Source organism: Poecilia reticulata, unplaced genomic scaffold (assembly GCF_904066995.2).
Source record: "Poecilia reticulata unplaced genomic scaffold, P_reticulata-male-v2 Scaffold_42, whole genome shotgun sequence".
NCBI lineage: Eukaryota > Metazoa > Chordata > Actinopteri > Cyprinodontiformes > Poeciliidae > Poecilia > Poecilia reticulata.
This window is the reverse complement of record NW_027675140.1, coordinates 114,709-136,146: the sequence shown is the minus strand read 5'-3', so window position 1 is coordinate 136,146 and position 21,438 is coordinate 114,709. Positions and strand designations below refer to the sequence as shown.

The 21,438-nt window shown below is 38.1% G+C and overlaps 1 protein-coding gene across 1 annotated transcript; it reads right to left on the bottom strand.

Moving 5' to 3' along the window:
* Positions 1-1,471: 1,471 nt before the first annotated feature.
* LOC145550412 (uncharacterized) lies at positions 1,472-14,142 on the bottom strand. Its single transcript, XM_081604371.1, has 5 exons — positions 13,465-14,142; positions 13,099-13,272; positions 7,854-8,027; positions 3,460-3,506; positions 1,472-2,437 (listed from the first exon to the last, which is right to left on the bottom strand). Exons 1-5 carry the CDS (start codon positions 13,674-13,676, stop codon positions 1,914-1,916), a joined length of 1,131 nt encoding a protein of 376 aa, XP_081460497.1. The 5' UTR covers positions 13,677-14,142; the 3' UTR covers positions 1,472-1,913.
* Positions 14,143-21,438: the final 7,296 nt, after the last annotated feature.

Here is a 21,438-nt window from a genome sequence, read left to right as displayed (position 1 = left end):
GGGGTTGTTCCAGGGGTCAAAGTTCACCGACTCACCAGAATGTAATAAACTGTTCTATCTCCTAAAAAGAAACTCACAGAGCCACCAAACGTTCTGTGTGTGATCACCTTTGGATGACCTACAACACCCAGTTGTGAAATTTTGAGATTACCTAAGCCACGCCCCCTTAGAACAGGAAGTGTCATGTTTTACTGCGAACGTTCACTATCTGACCCCAGGACTTTATCAGTCTGTTATCATATTGTACTGAATTTTAATCCTGCATGTTTTCTGTCTTCCTCAGACGTTTCACCAACATCTTTAACCACAAAATTGTGAAACTGAGCAAAAACACGAAAACTGAAGGCAAGAAAAGTGTCACTTGTTCTTGTTAAAAACCAACAGCATATCCCATTATCAGACCCTTTCTTAACAGATTTTACCTAAATAGTTTGAAGATGTTGCTTCTTTCAAAACAGAAAAGATTTCAATGAACTTCTAAACCATCATGTTCCTCCTGCACTGTAAAAAGAAATGAGTTGAACCAACTTCATTTAATTGCTTCAACTGGTAACAATTGAATTATGTCTATCCAGCCTCATTTATTAAGTTTATTCAACTCTGTATATAGTGATCATCTGACTCAATGTTTTTATTTTTAAAAAATCTGAATTCATTAAGTTGGTTTAACTACAAAATGTTTATATTTATTAAACTTTCTAACTTGTTTCCTGCAGTTCCAGGGTGAGTCTTTCTTCATGACTCTTTAAGGAACGAGAAGCTCAATGTTTTTATCCAACCTTGTTATTAATCAGTGAAATAAGTTGGAGGAGAGACGTTTGGTTCCTGCTGCAGCTCAGTGTTAATCTGGTTAATCTGAGAGATGAGCTCCAGTCTAACACTGCAGTGAGGATTAAAAGCGGCCAGACAAGGTGAGGGACGGAGGAGAGGTCACCATCAGGAAGTTTGAACCTCTGCAACAAACTGCATTTTAATCACAGCCAGCTGCTGATTTTACTGAGTTTTGGGATTTCCAGTTAAATCCTTTATTTTCCGGTTTGGGTTGAATCAGGTGTGGCCCACGTTGGGCTGTGGTGGGTCATATCCATGTTGGTTTATTCTCAGCTAAAATAGGTTTACTGTTGTTATCAAATGTAAAATATGTCAGAGATGCAGCGATCAGAGCTTTTCTGTCCATCACTGATCTCCAGTTTTCATTCTGCTCTGATCTTCCAGTTCCTGGATTTCTTTTGTCCAGAGAGAAAAATGTTCTGCAGGTTCTGAGTTTCAGGTAGAAGTTCTGAATGAAACAGAGAATATTAAGATTTTATCACTTTATGCTTCAAAGCATTGACCTCTGACCTTCATGGGATGGGAATGTTTTACTTTAATTAGGACTTTCTGAAAGGCAGAGTTGATAAAAAATATTTTTAATGCAAATATTTAAATTTAAACAGAAAAGAACAGAATGAGCAGCAAATGCCGAAGAAAATGCAAAAGAAAATGTTTTTATTTCTCTAAAACACATGAAGAAAAACTGCAGCAAATAAACAAAAAGATTTAATATTCAAATCTGAAGAGTTTAGAAAAATAGGAGCCGACAGAAACAGAAAATGTTCAGTGAGAGAAACTGATCAACATTTCAATGAAATCTGATGAATGAGAGGAAAAAATAAGAGAAACAACATCTTGATATTCAGTGTGAAGCTTTGACTGGAAACAAACAGGAAAACATGAGGATCCTGGAATAATCCTGGAATCATCCTGGAATAATCCTGGAATAATCCCAGCTTCCATCTTTAAAGGACTGGAAGAAGAAAAAGTTTCCAAGGACTCAATCAGAAAAGTTTCACCAAGAAATAGATTGTAGAGATGAACTATCTGTTCAACAGTGAGAGAGTTTCTCTGACAGGAGGAAAATATTTAGACTCAAATCAGCAAAGAAACACTGAGGAATCAAACCAGACTGTAAATCCAGGAATCAGAGGTTCAGTGAATGTGGTGTTGAAGGTGTGGAGGTGGATCAGTGAGTCAGAGGAGACTCTGTCGAAGGACAGAATGCCAGCAGGACAGTCCACACACACTGATACTCTGTTAGAGTCAGAGGAGGAAGAGAGACGAGTTTCTATATTATTGTGATAGACAGAGTAACCATCATTATCAGAGCAGAACAGACTCCAGGAATGATCATTATATCCAAACCAACAGTCTCTACTGTCTCCTTTCCTCCTGATTCTTCTGTAACTCACTGATATATAAACCAATCCTCTCCACTCAACCTCCCAGTAACAGCGACCAGTCAGACCAGTTCTACACAGCAGCTGAGGATAATAATCAAATCTGTCTGGATGATCAGGATATGACTGAAGCTCCATCACTAATGTCACCTTCCTGTTGTCTTCAGACAGTTTGAGTTTTCTGCTCACTGTGTTTGTGTCGATGGTGAGTTGACAGGAATCTGATGGAGAGAACAAACACAATCCAGCTGCAGTTATTGATCATTTATTGATCTTTGATTGTCAGGGTCTGTTTTTTCTCCCCTTTTTCTCTAGTTCCTTAGTTTGTTTTCTATAGTTAGTTTTATTTCCACCTATCCCTGGAACCACCACTTCTCAGGACATCCAGTAGATGTCACCCATGCTCCACCCCTGAGAAGTGATCAGGTTCAACCCGGACACACACCTGCAGCTTGTTTAGAGGGCATGGACCTTCGATATAAGCGGCAGCTTCACTCCGTCTCACCGCCTGAGTGTTTGTTTATCACGGTAATCATCGTTTCAGAAAGAGGCCTTCTGTGACTTGCTCTAGTCTAATCCCTTGTTGTCTCCCTCGTCAGATTCTCCCGCCGTCTCCTCGTTGATCCCAGGAAACCAGCTGTCCCGCGTTCGTGTGAGTCTGTCTCCCCGCTGTGGATCACCTCCCTGCTGTGTGGTTCCCCGACGCTGCCGGTGTTGCCGGTCAGACGCCACCCCTCGTGTGTGTGTGCGTTATCCCCCCTTCGTCGATCCCTCTCCGGGATTTCCCCTTCGGGATGCTACGGGTCAGGAGACCCACACCCGAACTCCCCGGAGAACCGCCTGGACGGATCTAGTTCCAGGCCGTGCCGTCATCGGTGCTACAGACCGCTCGCCAACGAGCTCATTGCCTGCGCTCCGCTTCGCCCATATTACCTCCACCCCAAGTAAGCCCTCCTCAGCCACTTCCTGGACAATCTTTGTTGATTCCCTCTAACCCTGTTTTTCCCTGTTGGCAGTAAGAGGAACCGGTCCGCCAATTCGGCTTTCACCACCAGCTGCCTAACCCTTCAATAAACCATCATTGTATTTGACTCGCTCTGACTGATTGTGTTCTTGCATGTGGGTTCGCAAACTTAATACCAACATGACATTGATGATGATCCTGAATGAGTGATGTGACAGTTTGAAGATGGTTGAATGTGAGCTGCTTTGTTGTCATGAATCAGATGAAAAACACACTTACACTTCCTCAGACCTGGTGTCAAGAATCGGCCTCCAGCAGGCTCCACCCTGAAAGGAGGAGGGGGGTCAGACCATCAGTCTCTTTCAGCAGCAAACATGGACATTACATGTCTCTCAGACATACATTGTCCTCCACTGAGACAGGAACAGTCCAACATCTGGACTGCAAACTGCAGTGGATGTAGGAAGGACAGTTGGTGCTGCAGCACAACTCATTTCTCCAAACACAGGAAAAGCTCCAACAGAGAGGAGAAAGGAAATCCCTCAGTAACAGCCTGAAGAAACTCACTGAAGCCTAAAAGGACATCAGGAAACTAAGGAAACATTTCTGGAAGCTCAACCTGATTTAATAATCAGCATTAAAATCCATGTTGTGTTCAGTTTATTTTCATGATAAGTGAATTTACAATTATATGTTCAGCATAATTTACATGATGATTATTATTGATATGAACATGATTGTATATAATTACAAAGGTGAAGTGAAATATATTTAAGTGGTTCATTTGAATAGAGGAAGTCTTTTATTTTGAAGAATATAAAAACTTCAAATTAAAAGTCTTATATATGTATTGTTATTAATATTTCATATTAAAAACAATATGAATTATTGTTTTTAACTTGCATTGTTTCAAAATGAGCTTCATGTATCACCGAGGCTTAAATACAATTTCTTACTGTAGTTAATTATTTTCACGTCTTTCATTCTCCTGATAATTGATATTCATTACTGATACACATATCAATTGACATGCATTGTGTCCAGAAAACCATTTTATACAGGACAAGGAGAAATCTGTCACAAAAATATTAGTAGCGCCATCATTTGTTATTAGTTATATCTATTAAATACGACTTAAAATAAAGATTAGAAAACTGATGTTTGATCAATTCTCCATGATATAAATCTATAAACAGTTTAGTTTCTGTTAGTTCTGTCAAGATACAAGAAAGGGTGAATATCTACTTATATTGGTCAGTCGTTTTATTTTAAATATGCTGTAGGAGCCGTAGTTTGACGACTGTTATAAATATCACCATGTTTTTAGAACTCAGGGGATTAGCTCAGTTTTTGTCGCTTGTTTTAGGAATTGCAGCTTCTGCAGTGGCGCCACAATAAAGGTACAATAAAGCTGATAAACAGGTGAAGAACCAAACAGATCCACTTCTGACTGTTCGCAAAGCCAAACATCCAGTAAAAGTTCCACCAAGCCACTACTGAGGCACTGGGGTCATGACAAAACAAGGTTCAATGTCCAAACTTATTGATAGTTCTTGGTGATTTATTTTCCTCTTTCACCAAAACAATTACAGACATCAAACTTTCATTTGTTCTCCTGCTACCACTCTTAAAAACCATCGGCCCCAAACCCAAATGCCTGCTGGTTTTTCTCCAGGCCCCTGCACTGATCTATGTGGACTGACCCACATTACTTCCTGTCTGAATTTAGAAAATAAGAAAATAATAAATAAAATCAACAATTATCAACCTACAAATAAACTCTGTAAATAATACAAAAAATATAAATTTAAGAATAAAGTAACAAAATTCAAATGGATAAAGAAATAAAGGAAAAGTAGCTCCAACAACTTTTATTCTCCCTTTTCTCGCTCTGTGTCGCTTTACGCGGAACCGTTGCCATGGCAACCGACAGACAACAGCTCAACGAGCACATAGAGCAGAGATTACCGATCAGGGGAATCAACACCAAAAAACAAACATTTCCCACACAAAAAAGTAGCAAAAACACTAAAACAGAACATCCAGTCTGTTACATTATGCTGTCAGGCTTAATGTCTATATTGTGATTATTAAGTTTTTGCCTGAGCAGAGCGGCGGTTGATCAGCTGATTTAATAAACAGCTGCTCTGCTGATGACGTGGTGGGCGGGTTGACCTGTTTTAGTGCCAACGGAACCAAAACACACCGAACTGCGCAGCACATGCTAAGGTTATCAAAGTCAGTAGCAGGCTAACAGTTAGCCTAGCATAACTGACCCACTGCTCACTTGTTCAATGTTTTCTTTAAATTAAAAGTTTTCCTCACCTGTGAAATCTGAAGCCCTTATTACCATTATCTATGGTTGAATTAACTACTAAACATCGCGTCCGTTGTTCTGATTCTTTGCGTGATTGTAGTATTTTCCTGACCACCGATATTCCTGACTCAATGGACAGAAATGGCGCATCATGTGTGACTTACGATAAATCACATAATGTCCAGTAACATATACATCTATCAATGCTGCTGCCTCGCGCTCTGTCCTTCTCTCACTTCCTGCTACTCAGCAGTAGGTGTCAGGTTACATTGTGTTGCATTCAATGTTGTCGGGGAAAAAAGAGTTTCATGCGCTTAATGTCCGATTTGCCATAACTATTTATTGAATTCATTGTCGCTAGCTGGGGTGGCAACAGGGGTGGCGAGGCTCTGGTTTGGGGTGGCAACTGCCACCCCGCTAGATCCGCCCTTGGACACCATCCATGTTGTTGGACCTATGGAAATTTCGCGCATGCGTACAACGCTGGGGGGCAAAAAGACTAATCTTTTACATTCATCCATAGCCGCGTTAACTCAGTGAAACTTAGAAATGTAGGTATTAATTTCGTGCTATGATCCACAGCAAAGTGATCTGTAGTCGCCAAGCTACGCAGACTCGTTGCCATAGCAACTGACAACAATGCCACTTCATGTTTTAGGATTTAACACCAAAAAACATTCAAGAATTTTGCACACAGATCAGAACATTTAGTTTGTTGTTGTAGTACGTTTTAGGCTTAATGTTTTATTAATAAATAATTGCTGTGGTAGATTAGCTACCGCTTCTACTTTACTGAATTATTTAAACATTAACTGTAGCCCACAAAACGCACATTTAATTAAAAAACTAAACAAAAACATCTTATTGCTGTCTTACCTTTACGTATCAATGAAATCCATGCACCGCTAATTCTGCACAAAAATATCCGTTCATCCAAAGCCAAGTTTATTGAATTGTTTGTTGACAATTGACAAATTGATTGTCAATCAGTGTTGCTTCCTAAGTGGACAGTTTGATTTCACAGAAGTTTGATTTACTTGGAGTTATATTGTGTTGTTTAAGTGTTCCCTTTATTTTTTTGAGCAGTGTACATAAGCAAAATTATGGAAAATCAGTCCATATATTAAATGTTTTTTAACCATTTTATTGCCGGCGTACAGACAGGACGAACATGCTGTCATAATGGCAGCCAGTGCAGTTAGCGAGAGGTTGCCTACCCTGACCCCATGTCACTGATATATATATCAGTTATACATAAATTATTAAGTGACTAAAACATTCTACGGTGTTTAAAAACGTCGTTTAAACTTTGTCTTTGTTTTCCCGTGTTTTTAGATCAGTTTTTGTCTCCTCCGGGAACCGACGGTTTGGGCCATTAACTGAATCTCACACTGGTGGGACGTTATAGTTCCAGGTTTCACCGATTCACAGTGACTCCAGAACTTTCTGATGTCTGAAGACACAATAAATTATCTGTGTGCAAGATTACGCCACGTTTTGGAGTGAACAGATACTACCTTTCTAAAATGTTTAACATTGGAAAAAAAGACTCTCAATTGCTTTATGGAAGCTACAGGCTTGGAATACCGGAGCATCGGACACCTTTTGGAGAGAGTCTTACAACAGTGTGTCCAGGAGTTCAGTGCTGCAATACAAACTGTATTAGTGCCTGAGCTGATTAAAATCCCTTAAGTTCAGGAACAAAGTTCTTGTCCCAACAACCAGGATCAGGTGAAGGACCTCTGCAGTCCATGATGCTTCCTCTCCCTCTTCTAAACCATCTGATGGGCTGATATCATCCCTCTACTTTACAAATAAAATGTTTTTCTTTCTCTTATTACGACTCCATTATTTTTCCTGAATGTGACGTCAGAGCTGTGGATCTGGAATCTGATTGGTCAGATGGATATTTCCCTGGTTTTCCAACATGAAGGGTCTCTGCCTTTTTCCAAGATGTTGGGAATTTTTCCCAAACTTTATTGAACAATCCCAAAAGCTCCTTGGGGCTGATTGGTCTGGAGATCCATCAAATATTGTTTTAAAGTCCTTTCTGTCATCAGTAGATCATCATGGAAATCTAACTGAACTTCACTTTTATTAATTTAGTCAGAGTCCCTATTAAACTCTATTAAATCCATCCCACTCTTTAATTTTCCTTGTGAGCCGTTCTTAGTCAGGAGAATATTCCAGAAAACTGGGTAATGATCTCTGCCTCCAGATGAGGAGTCTAAATATTTAATTATCAAACTAAATATTTATCTTCAAACTAAACATTTCCCATCAGACTGACTAAAGTCGTTTCTCCTCTTCCTCCTCTATCAGACCTTCTCTGCTCCTGCAGCAGGTTCCTCCATACCTGAGAGCTTCCAGTCTCCAGTCTGGATCCTTCAGTCCAGCCGACAGCAGCTTCACTCCTGAGTCTCCTGGATGATTGTAGCTCAGGTCCAACTCTTTCAGATGGGAGGGGTTAAAGGTCAGAGCTGAGGCCAGAGAAGCACAGCCTTCCTCTGAGACCAAACAGCCTGATAAGCTGCAGACACACAATTCATCACATGATGAGAAGATGAGAACATTGAGGTAGAGCCCAAGGTCTGAACTGGACATTTATAGGAGAGGAAAAATGTAATAAATTCTGCTCAACCTGTCAATAAGATGAAATAGTAGTAACACTCTAATTTTGTTCCCTGCGTAATAAAAATCAACTTTTTTCACATGTAGAATGGATCAGCAACAAGTTGAAGGTAAATGGAAAAATCAGACATTGAAGAAAAGGTAAAAACAAAAAATAATAGACTGTAGAGTAATAACACATTTACGACAGAGGAATAATAATGCTGTACATTTACTAAAAACAGCATCATCAATTTGAAAGACGTGAAGCTGAGAAGGGCAATTTATAATCATGTATAAGATGTATATATTTGTATGTTGAAATAGCAATAGAATATTTAAAAGAAACTTAAAAAGACTGCATGTAACAGCCAGGATGTAAATAATTATTGAGTTTGTTGGGAGCAGTTCTGGTTAGAAAGTCTAACAACTGCTGGGAGGAAGGATCTGTAATAATGTTCATTTGTGCACCAAGGATGCAGCAATCTGTCAAGTATCCAGAGTTACACTATCAATGGCAGCCTGACCTCTGCCTTTCTAAATATCTCTGTTCTTGGTTCTCTCAGCCTGCAGTAAATGAAAACCAGCAACGTTTATGTGTAGAGACTTGTTAGCCACTTGTTAGTGACAGGAGGCCACTTGTTGCACATCCTGTCACAGATCCATACTGGAATTCACTAAGTTACTGAGAGTAACCCATTCTTTCACAAATGTTTGTATAACCAGTCTGCATGCTTAGTCTGAACATGGAAGTTATTGAAACACCTGATTCTGATCATGTGGATCATTGGTCAAAAACAGAGCCTTGCTAAAGTATTCAGCCCCCTTGAACTTTTCAACCTTTTGCTGGTTTTCAGGCTTCAGACATAAAGATCTAAGATTTTTATTATTTGTGAAGAATCACCAAGTGGGACACAAAGGTCAGGTGAAGCAAAATTTATTGCATATTTTAAACTTTTTAACAAATAAACTGCAAAGTGGGGCGTCATTTGGTTTTGTCTCTATCAGTTTTGCCCATTCTGGATGGAGACGCTTATGAACAGCAATTTTCAGCTCTTTCTACAGTTTTGTCAATTGGATTCAAGTCTGGACTTTGACTAGGCCATTCTAACACCTGGATTTGTTTATTTGTGAACCATTAAATTGTAGATTTTGCTTTATGTTTGTGTGATGGACCGAGTTAAAACAGGAGGAGTCACAGGATATCAATTAGAAAAATAGGGTTTTTTATTTTAACCCAAAGATTATAAAATGACAAAAAGATAAACTGAGCTCATAAAAGAAGTCAAAGAAAAAAAACTGAACTCAGGAAAAAATGCCAACAAACTGGCTGCACAAACAAACATAACCAACCTAACAAAGAAATGACACACAGGGGTTTATATACAGGCTGATCAGACCAATTAAGACACAATAGGGGTAGCTAAACAGAATACAATTACAAATAACACAAAAACAAATAACAGTACAGCTCAGTTTGGCTAAACTAAAGATTCTCAAATGAAAATCAAAAATATTAAAGTTTAAATACTAATATTTACTTAAATGCAAAACTTATCTAAACAAAGAAATTACAAATTTCCCCTGCCAGCAGGAACTAGTGGTGTAGTCCAATCAGCATTTAAGCCTGCTGAGCCCTGGCCCCCATCTTTTGTCTGGCCACTCCAAGGCAGGTAAGTACCGGCAAAACACAAACAAAAGGTCAGTCTGAAGCAAACAAATAAACTTAAGTTGATACAAATACACATGCTAACTAAATGTGCGCGCCAACATAAAGAACAAATGTATCCAAATCAACTAATAAATGTTTTACTGAAACTAAAGAGTTTGAATGAAAAACAAATTGTGCATAAAAGTTACCGACTTCAGAGTGTGGCCATGGATTTGGCCATCACAGTTTGGGATCTTTGTCTTGTTGGAAGATAAATCTCCGTCCCAGTCTCAGGCAGTTTTAAAGTAGTTTTAAATTCTTGGGGGTACTAGCAATTGAATTGCTACAAAATAAAGCTGTATTTCCTCCTTCAGCCCACTGGCTGCAATGTTGACACCTTGAGATGCCATGAGACCTAAATTCTGAACATCATGGCATGGAGTGCATCCCAGTTTTCCATGTCTGGCATATAACCATTCATTTTAGCTTTTAAACTGGTTCTATTGATCCTGTGTCCAGACAGAGGGATAATCAGTAGCCCAGCATCATGACCTGTTTGTTCTGAAGATCCAACAGCTTCCACTTCTCTTCCTAACATGGCGCCTCCTCACCCTGACTCTCATACTGACAGGAGGAACCACAGAGCTGTTAGGTTAAAGCTCATCTTCTGAAGTTGGGATATTTTTCCTCCAACAGGTTCCAGAGGAATCACCTCAAACCAGATGTTGGACTGGATTTTATTTCACTGTCATTTGTGAATGTTAGAGCCTTATTTTCAACAGTGGAGCTATAAAGGTTGAAAAAGGTTATTATTTTGGACAAAGTCTAATCAACATCAATATTTCCACTAAATAAGAAGTAAAACATTTTTGATATAGGAAAAATGTGTGACTCTGAGCTCAAAGTGAGATGCCAGGGAGCAATAAACAATTATTTTTAAATTACAAAATTTAATTTCACGTAATTATTGCAGTAAAAGCCATTTGTTAGTTAAATACTTAAGACATAATTACCGTGTTTGATGTTTGTTGTGAATGACTTATAGCTACACAGACTAATGAGATAATTAGTCCAACTTTGTCGTTTATTGAATGTTCAGAAATTACAGCGGCTGTGATGTGCCACAGCAAAGGTAACAAAAGGTAAAATAACCTGTACAGGTGATCAACTCTAAACTCAAAACCAGTCGCACCTTTTTACTCTCTGTCTCTCTGTCATTTAAGCACACTCGTTGCCATGGCAACCTCCTGAGCTCCACCAGCCGACCCAAGATTACGTTAAAAACATAACATTCAGTCTGTTACGATATCAGGTTTTCATGCTTGATATTTATTTTGCGATCATTAATAAACCTCCACTGAACACAGCGGTGGTTGATTAGTTAATTTTAAACTGCTCTGCTCCATTATTTTGGTAATGGAATTGCGCAACACTTTGTTGAAACAATAATCACTGAGATTATTATTGTTGTTGGGTCATTAATTTGAACACGTTTTGTTTACTTTTTTGTTGTAGTTCTTTAATAAAATTACGAACGTTTTAAGCAAGTCAGAGGAGGTCGTGCAGGTCTCAGCCTCCTGGCGGCGTTCAGTTTGTCACTTAAAGCCGAGATCGACTCAAAACCTTCTGCAATCGACGTATTGCTCCGCTGCTCTAGCGAAGCACGAACAGTTCAGAAACAATATGAAATAGGAAAAATTTTATTTATTAACTGATTAAGTCGTGTTTTAGATTGTTCTAGAAGAGCTAATCAGTCACGGCTGATTAGTGGGTGAACTCATGGCTGCACAGTGAACCCACTGATTTTATACAGCAGACAGCCGCTCCCCTCTCTCTTGCAGGTACTGCGTACCCCTCCTAAATCTTTTAGGGGTACTCAGTACCCTGCCATACCCCCCTACTTTCACCCCTGGTCTGAGGTCTTTAATGACTCCAACAGGTTTTCTTCCAGAATGCTGCTTCTATATTTGGCTCCATCCATCATCCTTGTCCCTGCTGGAGAAAAGCAGCCCAAACCATGATGCTGCCACCACCATGTTTGACAGTAGGGATGGTGTGTTCAGGGTGATCAGCTGTGTTGCTTTTACACTAAAACATATGATTTTGCATTGTGGTCAGAAAGTTTGATTTTGGTTTCATCTGACCAGAGCTCCTTCTTCCACATGTTTGTGTCTGCCAGGTGGCTTGTGTTAAACTTTAAACCAGACTTTTTATGGACATGTTTGAGAAATGGCTTTCTTCTTCTTACCACTCTTCCTTAAAGGCCAGATTTGTGCAGGTTACCACTGATTGTTGTCCTATGGACAGACTAACACCTGAGCTGTAGATCTCTGCAGTTCATCCAGAGAGATCCTGGGCCTCTTGGCTGCATTTCTGATGAGTTACCGATAAAAGTTTAGAGGGACGGCCAGGTCTTGATAGGTTTGGTCTGATGCTCCTTCCTTTTCAATATGATCTCTTGCCCATAGCTCCTCGAGATGATTAAAGCTTGAGAAATATTTTTGTGTCCAAATCCAGCTTTAAATTCTCCAACAGTATCTGGGACCTGCCTGGTGAGTTCCTTGGTCTTCATGATGCTCTCTGTGCTTTAAACACAACCGGAGACCATCACAGAGCAGGTGCCTTTTTATGGGACTTGATTACACACACGTGGATTCTACTGGATGGGCCATAAGTTTACATACATAGCAGAATGTAAAATATATATTTCTTTTATATTTCAGATTCCCAAGAAGATACGTTTGACAAAAGAGCAAAGAACTGATATTACTGATGGCTGGATCAGGAATCAGTCGCATGGTTACACAAAACTTTAACAGAAAACCTGGATTGAGCATCACACACGACACTGTGGCAAAACTTATCTGCAAGTTTCAGAAAACTGGAAATGTTGCACAACAACCACAAAGTGGTTCAAGACCTGTAGCGATTACAGAGTCCCACAAAAGTACAAAAGGTCCAATATGAAATATTTTTTCTTTTATCATTTAGGACAACATTGGATCATTCATAGATCCTCAATGAACCTCTGGACTTTGCTGCACTGAAAGTAAAGAAGCAGAATAATATTGCTCACCCCACTTTGCAGTTTTAATTTGTTAAAGTTTAAAATATCCAATAAATTTAATTTAACCTCATGATTGTGCCCACTTGTTGTTGATTCTTCACAAAATAATAAAAATTAGATCTTTATGTTTTAAGTCTGAAAAGCGGCAAAAGGTTGAAAAGTTCAAGGACGTTGAATACTTTAGCAAGGCTCTGTACCTTTGGTAGTATAGTTTATCTCTGTTAGCAGCTAATGGACTGAAATCTGGTTTCACCAGCATTGAGAACATTTTACCTGAGAGTTTCCAGGTTGCAGTTTGGACTCTTCAGTCCAGCAGAGAGAAGCTTCACTCCTGAATCCTGCAGGTTGTTGTTACTCAGGTCCAGTTTTCTGAGACTGGAGGACTGGGAGCTGAGAACTGAGGACAGAGCTTCACAGCTTCTCTCTGAGAGGTTACAGCCACTCAGTCTGAGGAGACAGGGAGGAAAATCTGTTATTAAACAATTCTTCAAAATGCATGTTTTACCTTTAAGTTATTGTACTTTTCAGAAATAAAGAAGGAATCTATTGTTCAATCCACTTTTTCAATAGCATTTATAGCATTTCTGATAGCAGCTAGTGGACAGAAATCTGGTTTCACCAGCATTGAGAACATTTTACCTGAGAGTTTCCAGGTTGCAGTTTGGACTCTCCAGTCCAGCAGAGAGAAGCTTCACTCCTGAATCCTTCAAGTTCTTGTTACTCAGGTCCAGTTTTCTGAGACTAGAGGACTGGGAGCTGAGAGCTGAGGACAGAGCTTCACAGCTTCTCTCTGAGAGGTTACAGACACTCAGTCTGAGGAGAAAGAGGGGAAAATGTCTTAAAAAGTTCATCAAAATGAATGTTTTACTTCGAGTCGACAATGTTCTTGTAAAGGTTTAAGTAACTGTTTTATGTCTTTATGTTGCCTTTCGTTGTGAACTGGTTCAGTCTATAGATGGGCCTCCAGCCATGAAGGACCGAACTACAGACAACAAGGAGGCTGGCAGGAGAAACATTAAATTCCTCTATGAACTAAATTAATCCAGTGTCAGTTTTAACAGAAAGAGTCAAATGGAAACCTGAGAATAAAGTCTAGGCTGAGGATCAGCATCAGAGATGGTTTGAGGGAAAACACCAGAATCAATCAAAGCTGAGAGAATCTGATTCCATCTCTCCACTTTTGTAACAGAAATCTGAATCCTGCATGTTGTTGTTAGCAGAAATTGATAAAAGCTGTTCCTTTGTACAACAATCTAATTGCTCAATAGTCAGATTGTCCTAAAACTCCCACAATCTAAACTCAATTTTGTTTGAGAAAATATACATTAGTACATGAGAAAAGTTGAGCAAATGGAAATTTACTGTAGCTTTTATTGTATGAGCTTCTGAAAACATCAACATGACACTAAAGGTGTCACTGAAAAAGGTTTTACCAAACACATGGAAAACAAACTTTCTGAAGCCACCACAAGAAAAACTGAACTCATGAATATCACGTCACTGAATGGTCCTACAAATATGTTTTTAAACATTTCTTTGGAATAGGATGAGAACCCAATATGTCACAGTCCTTATGTCATCACACAGTCCAGACCAGATAATGTTTTATTAAACCCAAGTCTGGACACAAAGTGGTTCTGGAGTCTTGGCTAAATAAATGAGTGAGACGAAACAAACCAGGCAGCAGTTGGTCGTCGGATTCAGGCCGCTGTGGGGCTCACACTGATTCTAATACAACTTTTATATTTATCTCTCGTTAATGTCAGATAATTTATTTTTCTTTCTATTGTTATAAATTTAAATTCAATTCATTTTCTTTTATTGATCCCAAAAGAAAATTAAATCTTGTTGTAACTCATATTAATTAAAAGTGTTCAAAGATTTATTGTAGATAGTTTTGGCTGTTAACGTTAAAGATCTCTTGCGGTTTGTGTAACAGTGAATTTGAAGAAGCCTTTGATTTAATATTATTTACATTTCAGATAATTTCCTCTGCTTGTTTCTCTGAATGTAGACGATCATTTCTAGATGTCTTCTTGTTCATACCTTCCTGTCCTTCCTGAAACATTTCTAATTATTCTAGAATCTTCATTTGCTCTCAGCCATACCTCTTCAATGCCAATAATATCTACTTTATGATGTCATTTATCTTCATATTTTAACTTCCTGTCCATCAGCCAATCAGCTTCTTGTATTCTCTCAGTAGACCAATCAGTGGAAGCCCAGCCCATGATGCTCCTGGTTTGTGAAGACAGAGAGAAACTGAACTCTGATAGGAAAAAGTTTAAACTGATTTTCTCTCTCCAACTTCTTGGTTCCACATGGAGCTATATTTGGCCCCCTGCTGCTCTGACTACCAGGTCATTGTGGTTCCAGTAGATGGGTTGGTTTCCCAGGTTCATTCAGCACCACGGGAAAAATGGTGCTATATCGTATTAGGCTGTTCTTTGCAAAGTTACACAGTCAGAATTAACAGAAATAACTTTAAATGTCATAAGAGACAAAAGGATATTCAGAATATCAAGTTATATTTCACCATGTTATTCCTTTATTTATAAATCAAATGGCTCCAAACTAAATATTTAATTGTAAAACTACATATTTAGCTTCAACTAAACATTTCCCATCAGACTGACTAAAGACATTTCTCCTCTTCCTCCTCTATCAGACCTTCTCTGCTCCTACAGCAGATTCCTCCATACCTGAGAGCTTCCAGTTCTGTAGGTAACAAAAATCAACATCAATCACATGTAGAATGGATTAGGAAGTCTAACAACTGCTGGGAGGAAGAATCTACAAAGGATCTGTAATGATTCTCCTTGTGTCCACCAGGATGCAGCAATCTGTCAAGCCTCCAGATTTAAACTATCAATGGAAACCTGACCACCACCTTTCTAAATATCTCTGTTCTTGGTTCATTCAGGCTGCAATAAAGGCAAACCAACCATGTTTATGTGTCAAGACTTAGCAAGGTTACCCACCGCACAGTAAGACATCTATTGTTAATTAATTATTATATCAATGTTATCATATGTGTTTATATAGACTATCTGGTTTAATTAGAACTGACTGTATTTATTCTCTAATCACAGACTTGGTGGCTGTAAACTCAGAGAGGTTGAATTTGAAGTTGTGGCTTCTGCTCTGAAGTCCAACCAACATCTGACTGAACTGGAAATAAGTCAGATCCAAGTAAATGGAACTAATAGCATCATGGACATGGATTTTGATTTTGTGCTGCAGCTTTAATAAGCCATCTAGCATCATGTCTGCCCGTCTTGATATTGTGCTGCAGGTTCCGCAGCCTGACCACGGCGTTCTTCAGGGACGCCATGGGCTTCCTGCTGATGTTCGACCTGACCAGCCAGCAGAGCTTCCTCAACGTTCGCAACTGGATGAGTACGAAACATTCATCTGACCCAGCAGAGCTTAAAACACATCAGAGGTTTAATATTTCACTTTATAGTTCAGGAATATCCTGTAAATATTTTTATAGATCTATTTTAAGACATTTTTACTAAGTTGATGTTCTAGTTTATGAATTTATTCAGGAAAGAGATTGACTAGAGTAAAATCATCTCCATCCTCGGTGCACAAATCAGCATAAACTCAGATCCTTCCTCCAGAACCATCTCTGCTCACATAAACTCCATAAATATTCACATCCTGACTTTTATTTAGTTTTATTTTCACCTATTTTACATGATATAAAAACACATGAACATTTTCGACAATTTTATATTATTCAGTCTCACATGTATTTCATATAATTTTTCTGTTATTTTACTTCTTTAAATTTATCAAACTTTTATTTTTGTATGAATCTAAATTCCTCAGTTGCTCTTAGTTCTGGGCGACGTGGCTTAACATGTCATCAACAAAAAGGTGTAAAAAGAAAAAGTTAATATTTAAAAGCCATTTTGTTTATATTGAATAATGGCAAACATCTAAATCCATCCATCCATTTTCCTGCACCCTTGTCCCTTAGTGGGGTCGGGAGGGTTGCTGCGCCCATCTCCAGCTGGCATGCAAACATCTAAAAGTATAATTAAAATACTTTGTTGTACATATTTTGCAAATTTACAAAAAATAATTGTAAGAAAAACATGGGGACATGGAATGTTGCCACAAAAAAGAATCAACTTACATATTTTTAAATAAATCTTATTACATTTTGAACTGATGACCAAATCTGCTGCATTTTTAATGAAATTGTAACTTTTACATGTCATGAACACACTTCTAAATTGAACACAATTGAACACAGGTCCTCAATATTTTAATTAAACTTTTCCATAACACTGCCATGTTGCTACAGACATCTGGTATTGGCTTCCTTATTAGTGAGAAGACTGGCATTGCATACAGTGATACAATTAAAATGCAGGAATTAAACAATTTTGTTTTATTTTCTTCAAACGTCTTATTCATATGTATTTATGCTAATTCTGATGTTTTATCCATCTTATTAGTTTCTCCTATGCTGCTTTACGTGAATGATGTGCGCGATTTATGTGTCAAGCCGGAACGCCTATTTTTTTTTACGTTACCCTAACGCTGTTCCGCTTTTGCCATCCCCAATCACTAGACTTTAAATCGTTTGCAGAGCTCCCTGGCAATGCACAAAAAAATCTGGTGCAGATAGGGCCATGTACTGAGATACAGCTGTTTGATTAACCTAGTGGGCACAAGTGTGGACCCTTTTTTATAAGGCAAATTAAGACAAAATGAATTCTGATAATCATAGATCGAGAAAAGTACATTATAGTCGATGTTAAGTAGTCATAGTTTAAAAAGTAGTCATTATTTCATATGCATGTCCAACAGGACTGGTTATATGCCATAATATATTTCACAAAGAAATTGTTATTCAGTAATGCAAACATGAGTCAAAGTTATTAGAGCCAAAAGATCACATAGAAACTCCCGTTTACTTATTTATAGCAGTCTTTCCTCCAGTTAAAAAAATCATCATAATATTTCCACTAAAGTAACATACTCCTAAAGATCTATCATTTATAATATTATTATGGAAATTTAAAATACAAAGGTTGATATTTCAATCGTCAGATTCATGAGATCATTTCCCAACTTTGATATTTAATTATCTAAATAAGCAATTCTCCATTATGAGATGCATAGTAAGGAGCCTAATGAAAGAAAATAAAGGTTAGTTCAAACTTTGAGACCAAAGGTTGTAACAATGTTTTTAATGCATGTGATATTAAAAACATGCAGAATAATCTAACATATCAGATTATTCTGCATATAATCTGATATATTATTTACAGAAGCTCTTAGCATGACTGTTCCAGAAAGGAAGGTTAATAGCTGGAAAAATCACAGTATGACTAGATACATAATTTTATTAAACATGAAAACAAACTTTTATTATTAGTATATAAAAATAGCTAGTTAATTTAATAAAAGAAGTATGACTTGTATAAAAGGAAATGTACATAAATAATGAGGAAAAGTAAAGGTAATTATCAGAATTATATAAATAACTTTTTAAAATTGTTTAGAAGTTTTTTGTGTTTTTCATGATTCTATAAACAGAAATTTCTTTGGAGATTTCTGAAGTAGTATTCCAAAGCACAAACGTATTTCTTTACAATATATGGCATATTCAAAGGTCTTTTAGTCTTTTACAGTTACTAACAATTTTGTGCATGTAATCTGTAATTCTTCAGGCAATTGAATGTTTTTAATGATAGTCATATGAAATGGAATGTATGTTACAACAGCTTTCCAGAGAACCTAAAATTTTCAGGTAACTTTATAGATTGCTTCATGGCATTAGGGAGGGCTCACAAGGAATTTAAGAGATATTGAATTCTTAGTCTTACTAGTCAACGCATATATCGTAAATGTTCATTCTAGATAGTCAAAATGTTGCTTTTTAAAGTGAAAATGCTTTGTAAGATACCTAGAATGTTACACATGAAACCGAATGTATGATAAAACTGCTTACCATAGCCGTTGCTATGCTGTTGCCTTCAAATATGGTTTGCAGCGAATGAGGAACGTGTATAGTCCGGTGACATCATGCACAGTTTGCTCTATTGGTTGAAGTAGAGTTATGCTGTATGTCATTGGTTGGTTTTTTTAAACAATCGGTTGAGTGGCCATTTTTACGGTCTTCCTTGAGAAATGAGTCAGTCTGTACAGACACGCTCTGAGTTAGCTTCGTGTGAGCTTCGAGTTAGCAAACTTTTCAAACACCAGACGGAACTTTACTGAATAGCTTTTAAGCATATTTTGTTGGTTCATCAATTCTTCGAGGATATTTTCGTCGAGGTAAGTCCTTGCAGGTGTTTGTTAAAGATGTTATGACTGACGTTTGTTGCATTTGAAACAAAGTGAATAGCTTTATTCATTTGCATTAACTTAAAGGCTGGTGGCGGCTAGCTACTTGAATGTAGTCGGCTCGTAGCCGCTAGTTACTTCGATGGAGTCGGCTTGTAGCGGCTAGCTACTTTGATGTAGTCGGCTTGTAGCCGCTAGTAGCCGCTAGTTACTTGGATGGAGTTGGCTTGTAGCGGCTAGCTACTTGGATGTTTTCGGCTTGTAGCGGCTAGCTACTTGGATGTATTTGGATTGTAGCGGCTTGCTACTTGGCTGTTTTTCGCTTGTAGCGGCTAGCTACTTGGATGTTTTCGGCTTGTAGCGGCTAGCTACTTGGATGTTTTCGGCTTGTAGCGGCTAGCTACTTGGATGTTTTCGGCTTGTAGCGGCTAGCTACTTGGATGTTTTCGGCTTGTAGCGGCTAGCTACTTGGATGTTTCGCTTGTAGCGGCTAGCTACTTGGATGTTTTCGGCTTGTAGCGGCTAGCTACTTGGATGTTTTCGGCTTGTAGCGGGCGGGCTAGCTACTTGGATGTTTCGGCTTGTAGCGGCTAGCTACTTGGATGTTTTCGGCTTGTAGCCGCTAGTTACTTGCATGGAGTTGGCTTGTAGCGGCTAGCTACTTGGATGTAGTTGGCTCGTATCCGCTAGTAGCCGCTAGTTACTTGGATGGAGTTGGCTTGTAGCGGCTAGCTACTTGGATGTCGTTGGTGTCCAGTGTAGTTGTATCTATTTCTACTATAATATAGAAGTTAATTCAGAATATTGTACACCAAGCACCTTTTGTAGTGTTGGATTTCAGAGTACAGTAAATATTTATCCTTTTGCTTAGGGTTCGAGTGGATTAAATGGAAGAAAAGTTTCTTCAGAGCTACCGTAGACTTCCATATTACTGGGTTGCAGACAAGTGTTATTTACCAGGCGGAGAATTCAGATGTTGCTCAGGAAGAGGATTTATGCAGTTTAAAAAAATGCTTGCTAATAACATTAGCATTCAGGCCTTTGAAAATGTTCATTAGTCTTATTGTATAAGATGAAGTTTGTAACACCAAATGGTTATTTATAATCATTTAATGCTGGGTAAATCCCCAATATTATATCAAGTCATTTTTGCCAAAACATTATGGATCATATGTTAAATTGACACCCTTACTTAACTATAATTTAACTACACTGACCCATTTAGGGCTTAAGCACATAGCTATGATCCATTTTGCTCCGTTTTAACTGAAAAAAACCAGTTACTGATTACCATCTGCATTTTGTTTCATTCAGGTTGTGTATCTGTAGTCGATATTTTTAATTAGTATAATACGTGATATTCACGAGAAACATGGTAGTTTCCTCATTCAAATTTGAGACTTGATGGTATTTTTTGGATTTAATTCATTTTAAGGAACATTAGGGGTTTAAGCTGTGAAAGCTGCATTTTGAGGTTGCTTTTTGTTTGCTTTTAGAATTAACTATTTAGTTGGTACATTTCTACTGCTGGATTCTTTAGTGATTGTCATTTTTACATAATGTAAATTATGAAAGCTATGATTAAAAAAATACATTTTATTTTTATAAAAGCAATGGCCAAAATCTTTAAATTTGTGGAGTGATTAATATTTTTGTTTTTAATACATTTTTCAATTATATTGCTGTCATCATCTATAAATCTGTATGCCACTGAATCCTTTAATGTTTAAATGCAGATGCCTAGAGGAAAATCTTATCGAAGATCTCTGGCTGCTCTCCGACGAATGGAAACAGCTCGAGTCCGAGTAGGAATCCCAGTGACTTCCAGTGATTTTGTTTCACGTCGGTGTTTATTTTAATTACATTTTTAAATGTGATATATTTGTATCATATGAAATATTCAGAGTACATATTTAACTTGTTTAAAATACTTATTTCTATTTTGCTTGTTCTTCACCAGGGAGTGAACCGGCTGGCGACATCGAGTTAAAGACAGGCCCTCTAGTTCATTTACCAATCATTGTCACAAGCTTGTAATTCCGGAGGAGCGCTCTGATGGAAAAGTAAGTGTAATTAGAATTCATTTCAAATGGAATGTTTACATATTTCTCATCTTTCTATGTTTTCTCTGTTTTAAAGTTTGTGCTGCTGATTGGCGCGTCTCATCTGCGATCGTTGCTGATGGGATTGTTAAGATTCGGATGGGTGCATTGATTTTGGAGTGATGTGCACTCCTGGTGCGTCTGCAGCTGACTTGCGCATTGAGGCCTACCACGCTGTTGTTCCCCGTCAGCCTGATGCTGT

Excerpts from the sequence above, each read along its gene's own strand:
- LOC145550412 (XM_081604371.1), bottom strand. The coding sequence starts at position 13,676 with ATGAACTTTTTAAGACATTTTCCCCTCTTTCTCCTCAGACTGAGTGTC. Across the intron at positions 3,507-7,853 it reads TGGAGACTGGAAGCTCTCAG|GGTGGAGCCTGCTGGAGGCC; the intron begins GTATGGAGGAAC and ends TCCTCCTTTCAG. Across the intron at positions 2,438-3,459 it reads GACACCAGGTCTGAGGAAGT|ATTCCTGTCAACTCACCATC; the intron begins GTAAGTGTGTTT and ends TCTCTCCATCAG.